Source organism: Schistocerca piceifrons, chromosome 2, assembly GCF_021461385.2.
Source record: "Schistocerca piceifrons isolate TAMUIC-IGC-003096 chromosome 2, iqSchPice1.1, whole genome shotgun sequence".
In the NCBI taxonomy this organism is placed as follows: domain Eukaryota; kingdom Metazoa; phylum Arthropoda; class Insecta; order Orthoptera; family Acrididae; genus Schistocerca; species Schistocerca piceifrons.
The window spans coordinates 931622565-931641518 of NC_060139.1; the positions used below are offsets into that span (position 1 = coordinate 931622565).

An 18954-nucleotide genomic window follows, 5' to 3' on the forward strand; every position below is an offset into this window, starting at 1 on the left:
TGCTATATCTGCTGACACAGTTTTATTTCTAACACATTCGTCCTTAAGAAATCACTTTTGTGTTCACTTCAGACGCTACCTGCAACCGCAGCACCAAGTGGACGGAGAGTCCAGTGTGCTAACATCAGCATCACCTCGCTTGGTGGCTGCAAAAGGATGACTCTAACGTGAAGATCACTTTCTGGGCAATACGTTTTGGTGCAGAGTTTCTTCTAGTGAGTAGGTTTCATCCATGAATTTTATCTAAGAAATCTGAAAAATACAATCTGCAAATATCAGAACATCCTCCTCATTGGACTAGAAACCTTTTCCAGGAAGAATTGTATTTACATGCGAGACTACTTAAAATAAGTGGGTGAAGAATTGGTAAATAAGATGAACTTCCTAACAATTCGCACTTGAAATTCCGTAGCTTTCTGATCAACTAAGCACTTTTAGAAGAGGGACGTCGTCTTGAATTATGATGGCTTGTAATTCAGACCTATCATCGAGCAATTTTTTGCAACCAAGAAAAATGAAAGAAAGGTTACGACTTGATGTCTGTGGACGACAAGGTCATTACGGCCAAAGTGAGGGTAAGTCTGGATATGGAAGGAAATAAATTTGACCACTTTCTCTTTATAGTAACTGTCTGGATATCATCTCACATGATTTTGGGAGTGGTTTCTAACCCTGCTCCTTCCGAATCCTCATCCAGTGAGCTAACCGCTTCTCTTTTGCTTTAGTCTAGTTGTGTAGTATTCACCAATACTGTTTGCTCCTTTTCAGTCCAGAAAAAACTGCATGGAACGAAGGACTGTTCAAGCTGGTGAATAGAATGTATGAGATTGACGACGTACCATCAGACTTTCGGAAAAATGTGGGCTCGCCACGTCGAAGATTGCATATAAGCGCGAGAACTATCGCATAGTCATTACAACATCTCATCCATCCAAGCTGCTGATAAGACTAACATATAGAAGAACCGAAACGAAAACTGCGGATCTAATAAATCACGACGACTTTGGCTTTGAGAATGGTAAAAGCACCAGAGAAGCAGTTCTGACGTTGAGGCTGATAACGGGAGCAAGACTAAAGGAAAATCAAGACACATTCATAGAATCTGTAGACCTAGAGGAAGCATTGGATATTGTAAATAGGTGCGAATATGATCAGAATTATGAGAAAAATAGGAGAAAGCTGCAGAAAAAGATGGGTAATATACAGTGTGTATAAGTACTAGGATGGAAGATAAGACAGGAAGACCACGAACAAAGTTGTTGGATAAGAAAGGGTGTAAGACATGAAAATAGTCTATCGGCCCTGTTGTTCAATCTATACATCGAGGAAGCATTGACGAAAATAAAGCAATGGTTCAAGACTGAGATAAAAATGTAGAGTGAAAGGATATCAATGATGAGATTCACTGATGAGACAGCTATACTGAGAGAAAGTTAAGAGCAATTGCAGGATCTTCTGAACTGAATGAACAGTCTTGTAAGTACAGACTGTGGATTTGGAATAAACCGGACAAATAAGGGTAGCGAGAAACTTAAAAACAGATTTCGTTGTCACGGAGTTTAGCATTCCTCTATCTTGGAAGCAAGATAACCCATAATGGATGAAGCAAAGAGGACATATAAAGCGGGACAGCACAGGCAAAGCTCAGGAAGAGAAAGTATTACTGGGCAAAGTCTTCTGGTATCAAACATAGGCCTTAATCTGAGGAAGGAATTACTGAGAATGGACGTTTGAGCACAGCATTGCCTGGTAGTGACCACGGACAGTGAAAAACACCGGAAAAGGAGAGAATCAAAAATCGTGTTAGATGTGGTGCTAAAGAAGAATGTCAAAAGTTGGATTTACTGATGGTGTAAGGAATGAGAAATTTCACCAACTGCGACATAGTCGCTTATACAAACAGTGATCCAATACTGTCAAACGTTGTTATTCCAGTCTTTGATCACAAACTCAATTCTTTAGACGATGACCGGTTTCAGTCCATAACGATCATCCTCAGATCTTTTTTACACCATGTCCTAAAGCTCTAAGACCATATTGGCATCGTCAAAACATTATATTCATATGTAGCTTGCCAGTTGATAATAAGGTGTGGTGAAGTGGCCAAGACGTGAAAAGTGGTCATTGCGTATCTTTTACCCTGAACAGTGCTGCTACCTGCCAGTTCTAATACACATCGCCATTGTTGTCCGTGGCATTGACAGAGGAAGATTGTTCAGTTAATTTTTACTAAAATATTTTTACGGTTTTTTGTCTGATGTAATTCATTTTTATTATTCTTGTTCCTTACTTTTTACAATATCGATGTCTAAACAACGTGATTTGGCCTAGAGATGTAGTTCATTGTTATTTCTTTCGGTCTGATAGTTTTTTCCGTGGGTTCGACATGGCTTCCGATCGGGTAAAGTGGTCACACCAGCCAAAAGTGGCCAAGGAGATTACTCCAACAACATTTAGGTACTTAGAACATGCACCTTTGTTAAATGTTTTGCAATGGACCAGAATCGAACAAAGCCCACCCACATGGTTGGCAAGCGTTTACCACAGAACCACAGTCAAGGAAAGATTATCTGTCTTTAGTGTATTTAAGATGCTCAGAATATTTCAAAGTCGACTTTCTCGAGAAAGTTAGAGGGTAGCATCGGACTGCTTTTGGCATTTGATGTTTGAGTTCTGAGCCTTATGTAACACACAAACACACACACACACACACACACACACACACACACACACACACACACACACACACACCGTGCCATGTGGTCTTCTTGTTAGAAAAATTAAGCAGCACATTTTTCTTTTCCATAGTAAGTATTACGCCAATATTACAGTAAAATTGATATACAGTATTTGTTTTGGAATATGAATAATTTCTTTGTGATGTTTTGTAGAAGATGTGATTTGTCTACTTTTTGTGAATCACACTACACTGAAGGGCCAAAGAAACTGGTCCAGGCATGAGTATTCAAATACACAGATATTTAGACAGGCGGAAACAGCAGTGTGATCGGCAACTCTTACAAAGACGACAGGTGTCTGGCGCATTTGTTAGATGGATGACTGCTGCTATAATGGGAGGTTATCAACCTTTAAGTGAGTTTGAACGTGGCGTTATAGTCGGCGCATGAACGATTGAAAACAGCATCTCCGAGATAGCGATGAAATGGGGATTTTCCCGTACGACCACATCACGAGTATATCGTGAATATCAGGAATCCAGTAAAACATCAAATCTCTGACATCGCTGCGGTCGGAAAAAGATCCTGTAAGAACGGGACGAAGGACGACTGAAGAGAATCGTTCAACGTGACAGAAGTGCATCCCTTCCGCAAACTGCTGCAAATTTCAGCGCGAAGCCATCAAGTGTCAGCGTGCGAACCATTGAACGAAACATCATCGATATGGGCTTTCGGAGCCGAAAGCCCAGCGTGTGCCCTTGATGACTACACGACACAAAGCTTTATGCCTTGCCTGGGCCCTTCAACACCGACATTGGACTGTTAATGACTAGAAACTTGTTGCCTGGTTGGACGAGTCTGGTTTCAAATTGTATCTAGCTGATGGACGCGTACGAGTATGGAGACAACCTCATGAATCCATGGACCTGCTTGTCAGCAGGGGACTGTTCAAACCGGTAGAAGTTCTCTAATAGTTGGGGCGCGTGCAGTTGGAATGGTATGGGACCTCTGATACGTCTAGATACGACTCTGACGGGTTCTAAATACAGATGAAAACTTGAACTAGAAGAATCGTATTACTGAGCTGTCCGATCACCAGCATCCATTCATGTCTATTGTGCATTCAGACGGACTTGGGCAATTTTAGCAGGACAATGTGACACCCCACGCGTCCAGAATATATATAGGGTGGCTCCAGGAACACTTTTCCTAGTTTGAACACTTCCGCTGGCCACCACGCTCTTCAAACCTGAACATCATTGAGCATACCTGGGATGCCTTGCAAACTGCTGTTCAGAAAGGATCTCCACCATGTCGTACTGTTACGCATTAACGGACAACTGTGCAGTAGTCATGATGTCAGTTCCCTCCAGCACTACTTCAGACATTAGTAGAGTCCATACCTCGTTGTGTTGCGGCACCTCCGCGTTATCGCGGGGGCCCTCCACGATATTAGGAGGTGTAACAGTTTCTTTGGCTCTTCACTGCATATGCATGATAAAATTAGACGTGAGATACAGTTTTCCTATGCTGCTGTAGCATTATCTTTTACTGTCTTGACAGTCGAAGACTAGAAAATCTACGCTTCAAGCCAAAAACTGTGTGATGAATACTGCAATAGAGATAATTAGACAGATGAATAACCTCAAAATCAGTAAAATCAGTCATCGTAGGTTCGAACAAACACTCAGAAATACTATCTGCAGCTGGAAAATCAGATGACGAATGATCGGGCACAGTTGTGGAATATCGCGAAATAACAGCAGAAGGTGGCTTTACAGAAACTGACAGCGAAGCAACGTGAACAGTCAAGGTGAGAAGTACTGTACCTTTTGTTTCTGTTCTTGTTGTACATGGACATTTTATTCTGTGGCACGTACAGACCTTAAAACGTAATGTAGTGCCAGCTGGTATTTTTTGAGCTTTTCCTAGTGCGTTTGACTGTGTAGATCGTGATACTTCATGATACCTTCTTAAAAAAAACTCAAGCTTCGGGAAGTAATGGCTTTGTGCACTGCTAGTTTGAGTAGTACTTAAAAAACGGAATCCAAAGGTTAGTGCTGATAAATTCAGAGAATGTAGAGGTAGGAAATTTTAGTGACTGGGAGAAAAAAAGTCCCAGAGAGATCCCACAGGGTTCAATTTTTTTGTGTCCACTCCGATTCCTTCTCTACGCGAATGATTTCAACTTAACATTCAACATGCAAAATTGATACTTTTTGCAGATATACTACTGTTACAATAAGTACTATTAAAGAGAAAGGAACAGAAGAGTTGGAAAATGATATTTTCCAGAGAATTGTTAAGTGGTGCTCGCTAAATTTTGAAAAAAAAAGTACTATCTTCAGTTATGTACAACAAATAGAGTCATGTCAATAATTGATGTAGTTCATGGGTAGTAGTGTAGTAGAATGCTCCAAATTTTTGGTTCTAAACACTGATGAAAACTTGAACTAGAATAAAAGTATTACTGAGCTTATGATCAGCTACTTTGCTAATCTTTGAAACAAACGTATGAGCTTCCTGACATACTTTGCGTATTTCCACTCAGTAATGTCACACGGAATAATTTTCTGGGGAATCTCATCACTTATAAAGAATATATTGATTGCACAAAAGCGAGCACTAAGAAAAATATGTAGTGCTCACCCACGGACGTCATGTAGGTACCTCTTCAAGGAGCTTGGTATTTTAAATCCACCTTCACAATACGTCAGTCCACTAATGAAATTCATCGTAAATAATCCACAACCATTTAAAAACAACAGCGATGTACATACCTACGACACTAGAGGGAAATGTGACCTTTATTACCCATTGTTAAAGCTATTAGTATCTCTGTGAGGAGTTCAACATGCAGCAAAAAACGTTTTTATCATCTGCGCAATAACATAAAATGTCTCACAGGTATCGCGGAAAGCTTTAAATCTAATTTAAAATCATTTTTCCTGATCAGCTCTTTCTATTCCATTGACGAATTTCTACTTAAAAACTGATAGCCATTTAAAAAGAAAAGAAGTGTACCTGGTTCAGTAGGACTAAAAATTATAATTTGCTCATTAACGTTAACACCAAACATTTACACATATCCTGTGATCTGACTCGTTCCACATCATTTCGATAAAAGTATCATTCACATGATATCCAGAACATGTAAATAACTTGCTAATTAACTGTAGCACGTCACAGTGCTCCACTTACAAGAGTACAACAGTACTGGAGCGTTTCTGTTACTACCTCCCCTCCCTACTTCTCGGGCGTAAACATAGCAGTGCTGCCGTCCTGTCTTGGTGACCAGTTCACCTTGACGACTAATACATTTGCATATACGAGATGTAACTAAATATAAGAAGAAATTGGGAAGAAAGTAAGTGCGAAGAATCCATGGGTAACGAAATACTTCAGTTGAGCTATGAGAGAAGGAAGTACAAAAATATTCAGAGAAATTCAAGAATTCAGAATTACTAGTCACTTAGAAACGATTTAAATAGGAAGTGTAGTGAAGCTTGAGTGAAATGGCTACATGAAAAATATGAAGAAATTGAAAAAGAAATGATTGTCAGAAGGACTGACTCAGCATGCAGAAAAGTCAAAACAACATTCGGTAAAATTAAAAGCAAGGGTGGGAACATTATGAGTGCAATGAGCATTCCACTGATAATTCCAGAGACGAGAGCAGGTATGTAGAAAAGTACAAAAGGCCTCTACAAGGGGAAAGACTTTTGTGATGACGTAACAGAAGAGGAAATACGAGTCGACAGCGAAGAGATAGGGGATCACTATTAGAATTTAAAAGAGCTTTGGAACACTTAAACCGAATAAGGCAGTAGGGACAGATAACATTCCATCAGAAGTCCTAAAGTCATTTGGTGAAGTGGCAACAAAACGATTATTCACAGTGTTGTGCAGAGTGTATGAGACTGGCAATATACTGTCTGACTTTCGGAAAAAAATCATCTACAGAATCCCGAAGGTTGCAAAGGCCGACAAATGTAAGAATTATGTACCATCGACTAATGAGTACAGAATATTGATTGAAAGTAAATCGGAGAGAGGTGAATGTAATGATAAGAACAGCGGGAACCTTAACATCACGATTTGTGATCATGAAATATATGACGCTAAGGAATTCTGACACCTAGGCAACAAACATCAGATCATCCAAGTTAAGCGCTGCTGGGCTGAGCTAGCACTTGGATGGGTGACCATCTGGTCTGACGCGCGGTGTTGGCAAGCGGGCTGCACTTAGCTCTTGTGAGGAAAACTGAGGAGCTACCTGATTGAGAAGTAGCGGCTCCGGCGGTCTCGTAAACTGAACGACGGCCGGGAGAGCGGTATGCTGTCCACGTGCCTCTCCTTATTCGCATCCAGTGACGCCTGTGGACTAAGAATGACACGGCGACCGGTTGGTACCGTTGGGGCTTCGTGGCCTGTTCGGGTGGAGTTTACTTTAGTTTTAGTTTTTAGGCAGCACATAACCTGTGACGGGTGGAGCAAGAAGAACCTAAAAAGCAGACTAGCACTGGCAAAAAGTGCGCACCTGACCAAGAGAGGTCTATTAGTATCAAATATAGCCATTAATTTGAGGAAGAAATTTCTGAGAATGTACATTTGGAGCACAGCATCATATGGTAGAGAAACATGGACAGCTGGAAAAACGGAAAAGAAGAGAATCGAAGCATCTGAGGTGTGGAGCTACAGAAGAAACAGGTGGACTGATAAGGTAAGAAATGAAGACGTTCTCTGGAGAATCGACGAGGAAAGGAACATATGGAAAACTCTGACAAGAAGAAGGGACAGGACGATAGGTCATCTGCTATGACATCACAGAATAAGTGCCTTGGAATGAGATCGAGCTGCAGAAGGTAACAACTTTAGAGGAAGACAGACATAGGAATACATTCAGCAAATAATTGAGGACGTAGGTTGCAAGTGCTACTCTGTGAAGAGGAGGTTGGCACAGGAATTCGTGACGGGTTACATCAAACTAGTGAGAAGACTAATAACATTAAAAAAATTAAAAGTACTTTTCCTGTTGACATAAATACCACAAAACCTCAAGCTTTCGTTCCTTGTAAGCTCTCTGTATCCGATTCAACCTGAAAAAAAAAATCATCCTGTACTTGCATGAAAGAAAAATCTGCTGCATATTTACAGAAAACATTTTTGGTGAAATCATCACCAAATAATATTGTGCATAATTAGAATGTCATTCACATTTGGAGCACTGATTGTACTCCTTCTCTCCGAAACTACGAGTCATGCCTTACGAATACATTGTGTAAAGGCACTAGTAGCAACAAAGGCTAAAATCTGGAGTTCGAGCGTACAGAGCATTCGAAAGCAATGCTACTATAATTTACACTATGAGAACAACGTGTTTTGGTCTTAGCTGTTTATCTTGTCTGTCGTTATTTACAGTCTCTTCTTACGTTCAAAACATACACTCCTGGAAATTGAAATAAGAACACCGTGAATTCATTGTCCCAGGAAGGGGAAACTTTATTGACACATTCCTGGGGTCAGATACATCACATGATCACACTGACAGAACCACAGGCACATTGACACAGGCAACAGAGCACGCACAATGTCGGCACTAGTTCAGTGTATATCCACCTTTCTCAGCAATGCAGGCTGCTATTCTCCCATGGAGACGATCGTAGAGATGCTGGATGTAGTCCTGTGGAACGGCTTGCCATGCCAATTCCACCTGGCGCCTCAGTTGGACCAGCGTTCGTGCTGGACGTGCAGACCGCGTGAGACGACGCTTCATCCAGTCCCAAACATGCTCAATGGGGGACAGATCCGGAGATCTTGCTGGCCAGGGTAGTTGACTTACACCTTCTAGAGCACGTTGGGTGGCACGGGATACATGCGGACGTGCATTGTCCTGTTGGAACAGCAAGTTCCCTTGCCGGTCTAGGAATGGTAGAACGATGGGTTCGAAGACGGTTTGGATGTACCGTGCACTATTCAGTGTCCCCTTGACGATCACCAGTGGCGTACGGCCAGTGTAGGAGATCGCTCCCCACACCATGATGCTGGGTGTTGGCCCTGTGTGCCTCGGTCGTATGCAGTCCTGATTGCGGCGCTCACCTGCACGGCGCCAAACACGCATACGACCATCATTGACACCAAGGCAGAAGCGACTCTCATCGCTGAAGACGACACGTCTCCATTCGTCCCTCCATTCACGCCTGTCGCGACACCACTGGAGGCGGGCTGCACGATGTTGGGGCGTGAGCGGAAGACGGCCTAACGGTGTGCGGGACCGTAGCCCAGCTTCATGGAGACGGTTGCGAATGGTCCTCGCCGATACCCCAGGAGCAACAGTGTCCCTAATTTGCTGGGAAGCGGCGGTGCGGTCCCCTACGGCACTGCGTAGGATCCTCCAGTCTTGGCGTGCATCCGTGCGTCGCTGCGGTCCGGTCCCAGGTCGACGGGCACGCGCACCTTCCGCTGACCACTGGCGACAACATCGATGTACTGTGGAGACCTCACGCCCCACGTGTTGAGCAATTCGGCGGTACGTCCACCCGGCCTCCCGCATGCCCACTATACGCCCTCGCTCGAAGTCCGTCGACTGCACATACGGTTCACGTCCACGCTGTCGCGGCATGCTATCAGTGTTAAAGACTGCGATGGAGCTCAGTATGCCACGGCAAACTGGCTGACACTGACGGCGGCGGTGCACAAATGTTGCGCAGCTAGCGCCATTCGACGGCCAACACCGCGGTTCCTGGTGTGTCCGCTGTGCCGTGCGTGTGATCATTGCTTGTACAGCCCTCTCGCAGTGTCCGGAGCAAGTATGGTGGGTCTGACACACCGGTGTCAATGTGTTCTTTTTTCCATTTCCAGGAGTGTATACTGACATTCTCAAATGTGTCATTCTCAGAAGCATATTTTCCTAATTTATCTCTTCATTAACGATGTAGTATCATTTTGTTCATTTAAGGAGAGAACCAGAAATCACTGTCAGATGACTGCTGTGAGAATTAAAACATCGAAGCTTGAGATTTTGTTTTACTCTGACATGGGAATTTAACCGAGAACTTTTTATCCAAAAATATCCATCCCTCCTGATGTAGTACCTCCTAGTACTTTTTTTCCCTTCCGCTGTGATTACATTTTCACGCAATTTGGGTGCATAGATATTGAGAAATCAGTGGCCAGAACAACCACCTCTGGCCGTAATTACGGCCTTGATACGCCAGGGAACTGAGTCAAAACAGAGCTTGGATGACGTGTACAGGTACAGCTGCCCATGCAGCTTCAACACGATACCACTGTTCATCAAGAGTAGTGACTGGCGTATTGTGACGAGCCAGTTGCTGGCCACCATTGACGAGACGTTTTCAATTGGTGAGAGATCTGGAGAATGTGCTGGCCAGGGCAGCAGTCGAACATTTTCTGTATCCAGAAAGGCCCGTACAGGACCTGCAACTTGCGGTCGTGCATTATCCTGCTGAAATGTAGGGCATCGCAGGGATCGAATGAAGGGTAGAGCCACGGGTCGTAACACATCTAAAATGTAACGTCCACTGTTCAAAGTGCCGTCAATGCGAACAAGAGGTGACCGAGACGTGTAACCAGTGGCATCCCATACCATCACGCCGGGTGATACGCCAGTATTCAGATGACGAATACACTCTTCCAATGTGTGTTCACTGCGATGTCACCAAACACAGATGCGACCATCATGATGCTGTAAACTGAACCTGGATTCATCCGAGAAAATGACGTTTTGCCTTTCGTGCACCCAGGTTCGCCTTTGAGTACACCATCGCAGGCGCTCCTGTCTGTGATGAAGCGTCAAGGGTATCCAAACCCATGGCCTCCGAGCTGATGCACCATGCTGCTGCAAACGTCGTCAAACTGTTCGTGCAGACGGTTGTTGTCTTGCAAACGTCCCCATCTATTGATTCAGGAATCGAGACGTGGCTGCACGATCCGTTACAACCATGCGGATAAGATGCCTGTCATCTCGACGAGGCCGTTGGGATCCAGCACGGCGTTACATATTGCCCTCCTGAATCCACCGATTCCACATTCTGCTAAAAATCATTGTATCCCGACCAACGCGAGCAGCAATGTTGCGATACGATAAACCGCAATCGCGATAGGCTACAATCCGACCTTCATTAAAGTCGGATACGTGATGGTACGCACTTCTCCTCCTTACACGAGGCATCACAACAACGTTTCACCAGGCAACGGCTTTCAACAGCTGTTTGTGTATGAGAAATCGGTTCGAAACTGTCCTCATGTCTCCACGTTGTAGGTGTCGCCACCGGCGCGAACCTTGTGTGAACGCTCTGAAAAGCTAATCATTTCCATATCACATTATCTTCTTCCTCTCAGTTAAATTTCGCGTCTGTAGCAAGTCATCATCGTGGTTTAGCAATTTTAATGGCCAGTAGTGTATGTATCGAGTAGATTCCACAGTTCTTTCTTGCGGTCGTGACGTCACTAGTGCGCTTTCCACTACCGACTCCCGCGGTGAAGAACACCTGTATGAACAATGTGAATTTCGATTACTCACTTACTTTGTAGTGCGCGTGTCCCAGTATGCTGTTTCAAAGCAATGTGCAAATGAAAATTTATCACAAACATGCCACAGTTACCGTTCAGTATCAGTTAAAAACGCAGCAATGATATAAGGCTTGAAAAATATCACGATACCAAAGAAATCAGATAAAAGTCAAATGATCAAGCTGTAGCGTAATGGATATTGTCGTGGTATTACGGAGTGAAAGAATGTATGTTCCATTCAGCCACATGGTAATCCTTTTTTTCATTTCGGCATTGTTAACACTGCATGGGAGTTTATTATGAATGGAACACAAATATGTTCTGATTTAACATTTCCGTCTGTTTATAGAACGGAGGATGAAATAAATATCTGGGTGTTTATTTCCGAATATGTGATGATTTCAGAGTGTATGGTTCAAATGGTTCAAATGGCTCTGAGCACTATGGGACTTAACATCTGAGGTTATCAGTCCCCTAGAACTTAGAACTAATTAAACCTAACTAACCTGAGGACATCACACACATCCATGCCCGAGGCAGTATTCGAACATGCGACCATAGCAGCAGCGCGGTTCTTAAATGAAGCGTCTAGAAGCGCTTTTTTTGTTTTAATGTCATTGTGTTCGTTTGTTCGTTGCATCTGCTCGAGGCGGACGTCGCTAGACACTCGTTTCAGTTCGTCGTTGATCCATTAACTCAGTTCTTTCATTTTTTTTTATTTTTTTTTTACAGAGGGCAGCTAACCCTCTGACCGGTTGAGCTACTGAGCCGGCGTCGGCCACAGCGGCCGATAGTGTCTACAAAGGTAGCCACTCAAAGTTAATACCTCTCACAGTCAAGTGTAGCACTCACTGTAACAGTAATATTTTTAATACTTACTCCATCGCTCCAGATCAACTTCAGAACTAAGTACAATCTACTAGACAACAACTCTCAAAGATAACTCTCTGCTTCTCAGAAGAAGTTAATCCCAATTAATTTCAGAACAAGAGGCGTTATATATTCAGCATTGTACACTCCTGGAAATGGAAAAAAGAACACATTGACACCGGTGTGTCAAACCCACCATACTTGCTCCGGACACTGCGAGAGGGCTGTACAAGCAATGATCACACGCACGGCACAGCGGACACACCAGGAACCGCGGTGTTGGCCGTCGAATGGCGCTAGCTGCGCAGCATTTGTGCACCGCCGCCGTCAGTGTCAGCCAGTTTGCCGTGGCATACGGAGCTCCATCGCAGTCTTTAACACTGGTAGCATGCCGCGACAGCGTGGACGTGAACCGTATGTGCAGTTGACGGACTTTGAACGAGGGCGTATAGTGGGCATGCGGGAGGCCGGGTGGACGTACCGCCGAATTGCTCAACACGTGGGGCGTGAGGTCTCCACAGTACATCGATGTTGTCGCCAGTGGTCGACGGAAGGTGCGCGTGCCCGTCGACCTGGGACCGGACCGCAGCGACGCACGGATGCACGCCAAGACCGTAGGATCCTACGCAGTGCCGTAGGGGACCGCACCGCCACTTGCCAGCAAATTAGGGACACTGTTGCTCCTGGGGTATCGGCGAGGACCATTCGCAACCGTCTCCATGAAGCTGGGCTACGGTCCCGCACACCGTTAGGCCGTCTTCCGCTCACGCCCCAACATCGTGCAGCCCGCCTCCAGTGGTGTCGCGACAGGCGTGAATGGAGGGACGAATGGAGACGTGTCGTCTTCAGCGATGAGAGTCGCTTCTGCCTTGGTGTCAATGATGGTCGTATGCGTGTTTGGCGCCGTGCAGGTGAGTGCCACAATCAGGACTGCATACGACCGAGGCACACAGGGCCAACACGCGGCATCATGGTGTGGGGAGCGATCTCCTACACAGGCCGTACACCACTGGTGATCGTCGAGGGGACACCGAGTAGTGCACGGTACATCCAAACCGTCATCGAATCCATCGTTCTACCATTCCTAGACCGGCAAGGGAATTTGCTGTTCCAACAGGACAATGCACGTCCGCATGTATCCCGTGCCACCCAACGTGCTCTAGAAGGTGTAAGTCAACTACCCCGGCCAGCAAGCTCTCCGGATCTGTCCCCCATTGAGCATGTTTGGGACTGGATGAAGCGTCGTCTCACGCGGTCTGCACGTCCAGCACGAACGCTGGTCCAACTGAGGCGCCAGGTGGAAATGGCATGGCAAGCCGTTCCACAGGACTACATCCAGCATCTCTACGATCGTCTCCATGGGAGAATAGCAGCCTGCATTGCTGCGAAAGGTGGATATACACTGTACTAGTGCCGACATTGTGCATGCTCTGTTGCCTGTGTCTATGTGCATGTGGTTCTGTCAGTGTGATCATGTGATGTATCTGACCCCAGGAATGTGTCAATAAAGTTTCCCCTTCCTGGGACAATGAATTCACGGTGTTCTTATTTCAATTTCCAGGAGTGTACATAAGAATACTACAAATGATTGAATGTCTCCTATTATCAAGATTGAAAGTTAAATTACAGGAGTTACTAAGTCAGAAAATGCAGTTAAAAATGGGGCAGAGTTCAGTTTTCACACTCTTTGCTGGTCACAATTTTGTGATTGTGTCAAATATCACTTACTTTGCGGTGTCTTCTCAGTGCTGTGTTCGGCGAGTCGACTTCTGCAGATAACGTACCTGCTCATTGTTTGTCGTCAGCTAGTTCAGAAACAAGTGGAACCATTTCATTCAGCATCTCAATTGCGTTACAAAAGGACAAAAAATTGAAGTCTTACTCACATAGTAGGAAGACAATACTAATCAACCAGATTTTTGCATAATACAGTGGAACTATGAACCATGACTACTCAGACGGGAGTAGTTAAATGGACCCTCCTATCATTAATGTGTTTTGTAGTTATGACGGTTTTACAGATAGCTGCTGCTGTGGAAACCGCAGCCATCACTATACACGACAATAACATATGTCTGATCATCATTACCATAGATGATACATGTCTTAAATGATAGCATTTTGCCCTGCTGCATTGTGCTTGTTCCACCCTCACAGGTACTTTTTGTCTTTTGACACAGACGGCTTCTTCAGCATTAGTTCAACCAATTTGTCCACTGAGAAGCATCCAGACAGGTTGTTTTTCCTAACATAAATTAATCATATGTACGAGTCATGTTCTTACAAAAAATTAGTATTTTTAATTATTTATCTAATTTCATGATAGTCTTAACTGTCGATGTTCAACAATAGTTTAAATGTTTAATATGAATACTAAAGTATGTAATACTAACTCTGCCACCTAATGGCTTCAAGCACATCACTCTTTCTGTCTGTTAAGTTATAAAAAAGGGATGAAAAAATTAATATGCCATCATAGCAGAACTCTTACAATGTTTTCACTGCAATTTTCAATATCGTAAATGAGTTTCAAACAGTAACAGCGTTCTTAATATACTAACGGGAAAACATCGAAGCACCAAGGAGTTGTGTGACGGAAACAAAAGTTGACGGGCGTGTTTCTACAACTGAAAGATGATGTCTACTCAGATCTCATGCCAGTCGCCCCCTGTGAGGATGCAAATCAGATTTGCTTTAAATACACGCCGTAACGGTCGTGAGAATTAGTTATATAGTTATCCTTGAGATAATCTGAAATTTCACTACTCTACATTAATTATTTTTTTGTGTTCTGATTTTTTCCGCCAGTATACTATTCCTCAGTATTAGTTGCAGGAAATTTCCCTTGCCCTTTATTCTATCCGCCATATGACACAAATCACAGTATTATTTTTATGTTTGAGCTTTTCAAGTGTTTCACTGTCTCACAAAATATGCTATGCCACAGTTATAGTTTTAAGCGACTCTACAGCTGAATAACTACTCAGTTTTTACCTTCACTTTAAATCCTGAGGGAAACTGGACAAGTCTGCGAATAGATATGCACACAAGATAGACTGCAATGGCGGCAACCAGAAGCAGGAAGGCGACGACGTCCAGCAGCAGCCGCTGCCACCAGTGCAGGTCGAGGGCGCTACTGCGCAAGTGCGGGGCCCCCTTGTGACGTATCACGTACTCCAGCCACCACACGGCGCGCTCCACAGAGTCCACCTGGTGCTCACGGAATACCGACGACAAAGTTCTCATGCTCTCCCTGTACCTGAAAAAAAAGATACAGATCAGAATACAGCATTTCAGAATAAAGTGTATGAGTATATTCGTCTCCTGTAACTCTTCCATATTGTTAAAATTCTACATGGATTTAGAAATTATATTCAGCCTCAGAATAATTAACCGAATGTTCCACGAAACAGAAATAAATGGCGTTGTGATTGGCATTGTTTCAGTGATATATTGAATACCAATCATTGCATTTGTTCTCCTTTTACGATTGTACACTACTGGCCATTAAAATTGCTACACCACGAAGATGACGTGCTACAGACGTGATATTTAACCGAATGGAAAAAGATGCTCCGATATGCAAATGATTAGCTTTTCAGAGCATTCACACAAGGTTGGCGCAGACGGCGATATCTTCAACGTGCTGACATGAGGAAAGTTTCCAACCGATTTCTCATACACAAACAGCTGTTGACCGGCGTTGCCTGGTTAAACGTTGTTGTGATGCCTCGTGTGAGGAGGAGAAATGCGTACCATCACGTTTCCGACTTTGATGAAGATCGGATTATAGCCTCTCGCGATTGCGGTTTATCGTATCGCGACATTGGTGCTCGCGCTGGTCGAGATCCAATGACTCTTAACAGAATATGGAATCGGTGGGTTCAGGAGGGTAATACGGAACGCCGTGCTGGATCCCAGCTGTCTCGTATCACTAGCAGTCGAGATGACAGGTATCTTATCCGCATGGCTGTAACGGATCGTGCAGCCACATCTCGATCCCTGAGTCAACACATGGGGACGTTTGCAAGACAACAACCATCTGCACGAACAGTTCGACGACGTTTGCAGCAGCATGGACTACCAGCTCGGAGACCATGGCTGCGGTTACCCTTGACGCTGCATCATAGACAGGAGCGCCTGCGATGGTGTACTCAACGACGAACCTGGGTGCACGAATGGCAAAACGTCATTTTTTGCCGATGAATCCAGGTTCAGTTTACAGCATCATGATGGTCGCATCACGGTTTGGCGACAACGAGGTGAACGGACATTGGAAGCGTGCGCAATGCTGGGGTGTCACCCGGCGTGATGGTATGGGGTGCCATTGTTACACGTCTCGGTCACCTCTTGTTCGCATTGACGGCACATTGAACAGTGGACGTTACATTTCAGATGTGTTACTACCCTTCATTCGATTCCTGCGAAACCCTACATTTCATCAGGACAATGCACGACTGCATGTTGTAGGTCCTGTACGGGCCTTTCTAGATACAGAAAATGTTTGACTGCTGCCCTGGCCAGCACATTCTCCAGATCTCTCACCAATTGAAAACGTCTGGTCAATGGTGGCCAGCAACTGGCTCGTCACAATACGCCGGTCACTACTCTTGATGAACTGCGGTACCGTGTTGAAGCTGTATGGACAGCTGTACCTATACACGCCATCCAAGCTGTGTTTGACTCAATGCCCAGGCGTATCAAGGCCGTAATTACGGCCAGAGGTGGTTGTTCTGGGTACTGATTTCTCAGGATCTATGCACCCAAACTGCGTGAAAGTGTAATCACATGTCAGCTCTAGTATAATATATTTGTCAATGAATACCCGTTTATCGTCTGCATTTCTTCTTGATGCAGCAATTTTAATGACCAGTAGCGTATTTTTTTTTTTTTTTTTTTTTACGGAACTTAGTATGACTTCATTTCTGGCCATGCTCTACTTACGAGAAAAATTTCTAGTTACACAGGATATAGTGACTTTGTACAGAAGGATAGTTGTAAGTGGTGACATTCTTATCAAGTATAACTGACGATAACTTCTTGTCAAATCTATCTTTTTCCCAAATGTATAAGGCTGCAACACCCGTTGTTTGTCAGCTACGTCTGTTCTCTTTCATCACTTGACAGAAGTAGAGACTGATGGAAGAATTGCGCGAAATTTTCTATAGTGCCTCCATTAAAATTATTGTTAGTTCTTGTCCAGAAACTTAATCAGGTATCACAGGAGAGTGCGTTGACACAGACAGCTCAACTTCAACCGTAACAATGTGGTTCGATAGGTTCTCTGTCTGCACAATGTGTTGTTATAGTGCTAAGACCATATAGCTAAATGGCTATGTATGTATCCAAACAATGCAAATTTCTCTTTATTTCTAGAGTCTAAGGGCGAAGGACAGTGTGAAATTTACTGCTGTACTGAATGCATGTGATTCGCACGAAATTGCCAACATTTATACCTGTATCTACCAAGAAAGTCATGTTAAGGCTCGAAATTGTGTTCCATTCAGTGGAATAGTTATATCAACCACAGAGTATTCGTTGAGACTCTCAGAAACTAAGTCTGAAGTTCCAGCTTTTATAGCAGCGAGAGGAGTTTCGAAAACACTTTTGCGACAGACAGAATAAAAGAGCACATTTGTGTAAAACGTAATGTACTGTGTGTCTATGAATCCATACATCATAATTATGCTGTTTGGAAGATATAATACAGAATAACATAGAATGCCACATGCAGATTCTTCCGACTACATGGGCTCTCAAGAACCGGCAATGCCAGTTACTGTTGCTTCCTGTAACCGAAAACAACGTTTAGTTCAAGTACGTAGCTAAATTAACTGGCCATGATTGGCAAACGAATCTTCTCTTTCGCCTTATTTAACTTTAAGAACCTCTGGTTACAACTGTAATACATTAACTTTTACTGTGTCTTAGCTACAAAAGAGTCAATCTAAACCTGAGGTACATATTTGTGAATGTTCAGCATTTTCATCATGTGCAAGTGCTGCCAACTGCTGGTCATCACAATGAAAAATCAGCAAGTCAATGACGCAGTGCGCAGCAGCTCGTGGCCACCAGAATACTCGGATGTAGTTGGTACGCTATATTACACTGTATAACTGAATATTGTTATTTTGCATGTTAAGTATTGAGTGATAATTTTACTATTTGTTACAATAGAGAATATTTCGTAATTATTTATTTTAGTCCAAAAGCGAACCAAGTATTTTGAAAATGGGTCCATATTTTGGTATACATTTTGCATCTAAAATCATTAAAAAGTCTCCTAGCAGTGCCACATAAAGAAAAATATTCCTTCCACCATAAAAAATGCAGGTCTCAAAGGCTTAAGGTGACGCTGCTGCCTACTCTGTCTACTGCCATGTCAACTGAATTCATGACCCGATATTGGTTGTTGATAACGTAGATGATCTCCGACAGTTCATCAGCGTGGTAGCAGATTACAACCGTGATCTAGATCTGAATATTAAAATAAATAAGATGCAGTTTATTATTGTCACATAACAGCCCAACTCTTTTACAAATACATACAGTTAAGTAGCTCCTTAATACAGAGAGCGGACAAGTTTAAACACCTTAGTGCTACGTGAAGGCTAGACATCAGATATGGAGATAAAATGTCGCATAGAGATCTCCAGCAACGCTTTCATAGAAATTAAGAAAATTCTTACAAAGTACAGACCAGGACCTTAATGTCAGAGTTAGATTTCTAAAATACTACAGCTGACCTGTATTTCTATACAGTTTTGAAAGTTACATATAATAAGAAAAACTGCATTTCTGGATGTATCTCTCAGAAGACCAAATTCAGTCACGTGCAAATCCTGAGGACGAAATTAATGTTCCACATGTG

The 18954-nt window shown here is 43.5% G+C and overlaps 1 protein-coding gene across 1 annotated transcript in view; it reads right to left on the minus strand.

The window, feature by feature from the left end:
• The window catches only part of LOC124776005 (UDP-glucosyltransferase 2-like), a 117713-nt gene that overhangs the window by 33169 nt on the left and 65590 nt on the right, over nt 1-18954 (minus strand). Inside the window, exon 6 of the mRNA XM_047250847.1 lies at nt 15078-15342. Within this exon, the coding sequence (XP_047106803.1) occupies nt 15078-15342 (265 nt within the window). The remainder of the gene's footprint in view (nt 1-15077; nt 15343-18954) is intronic.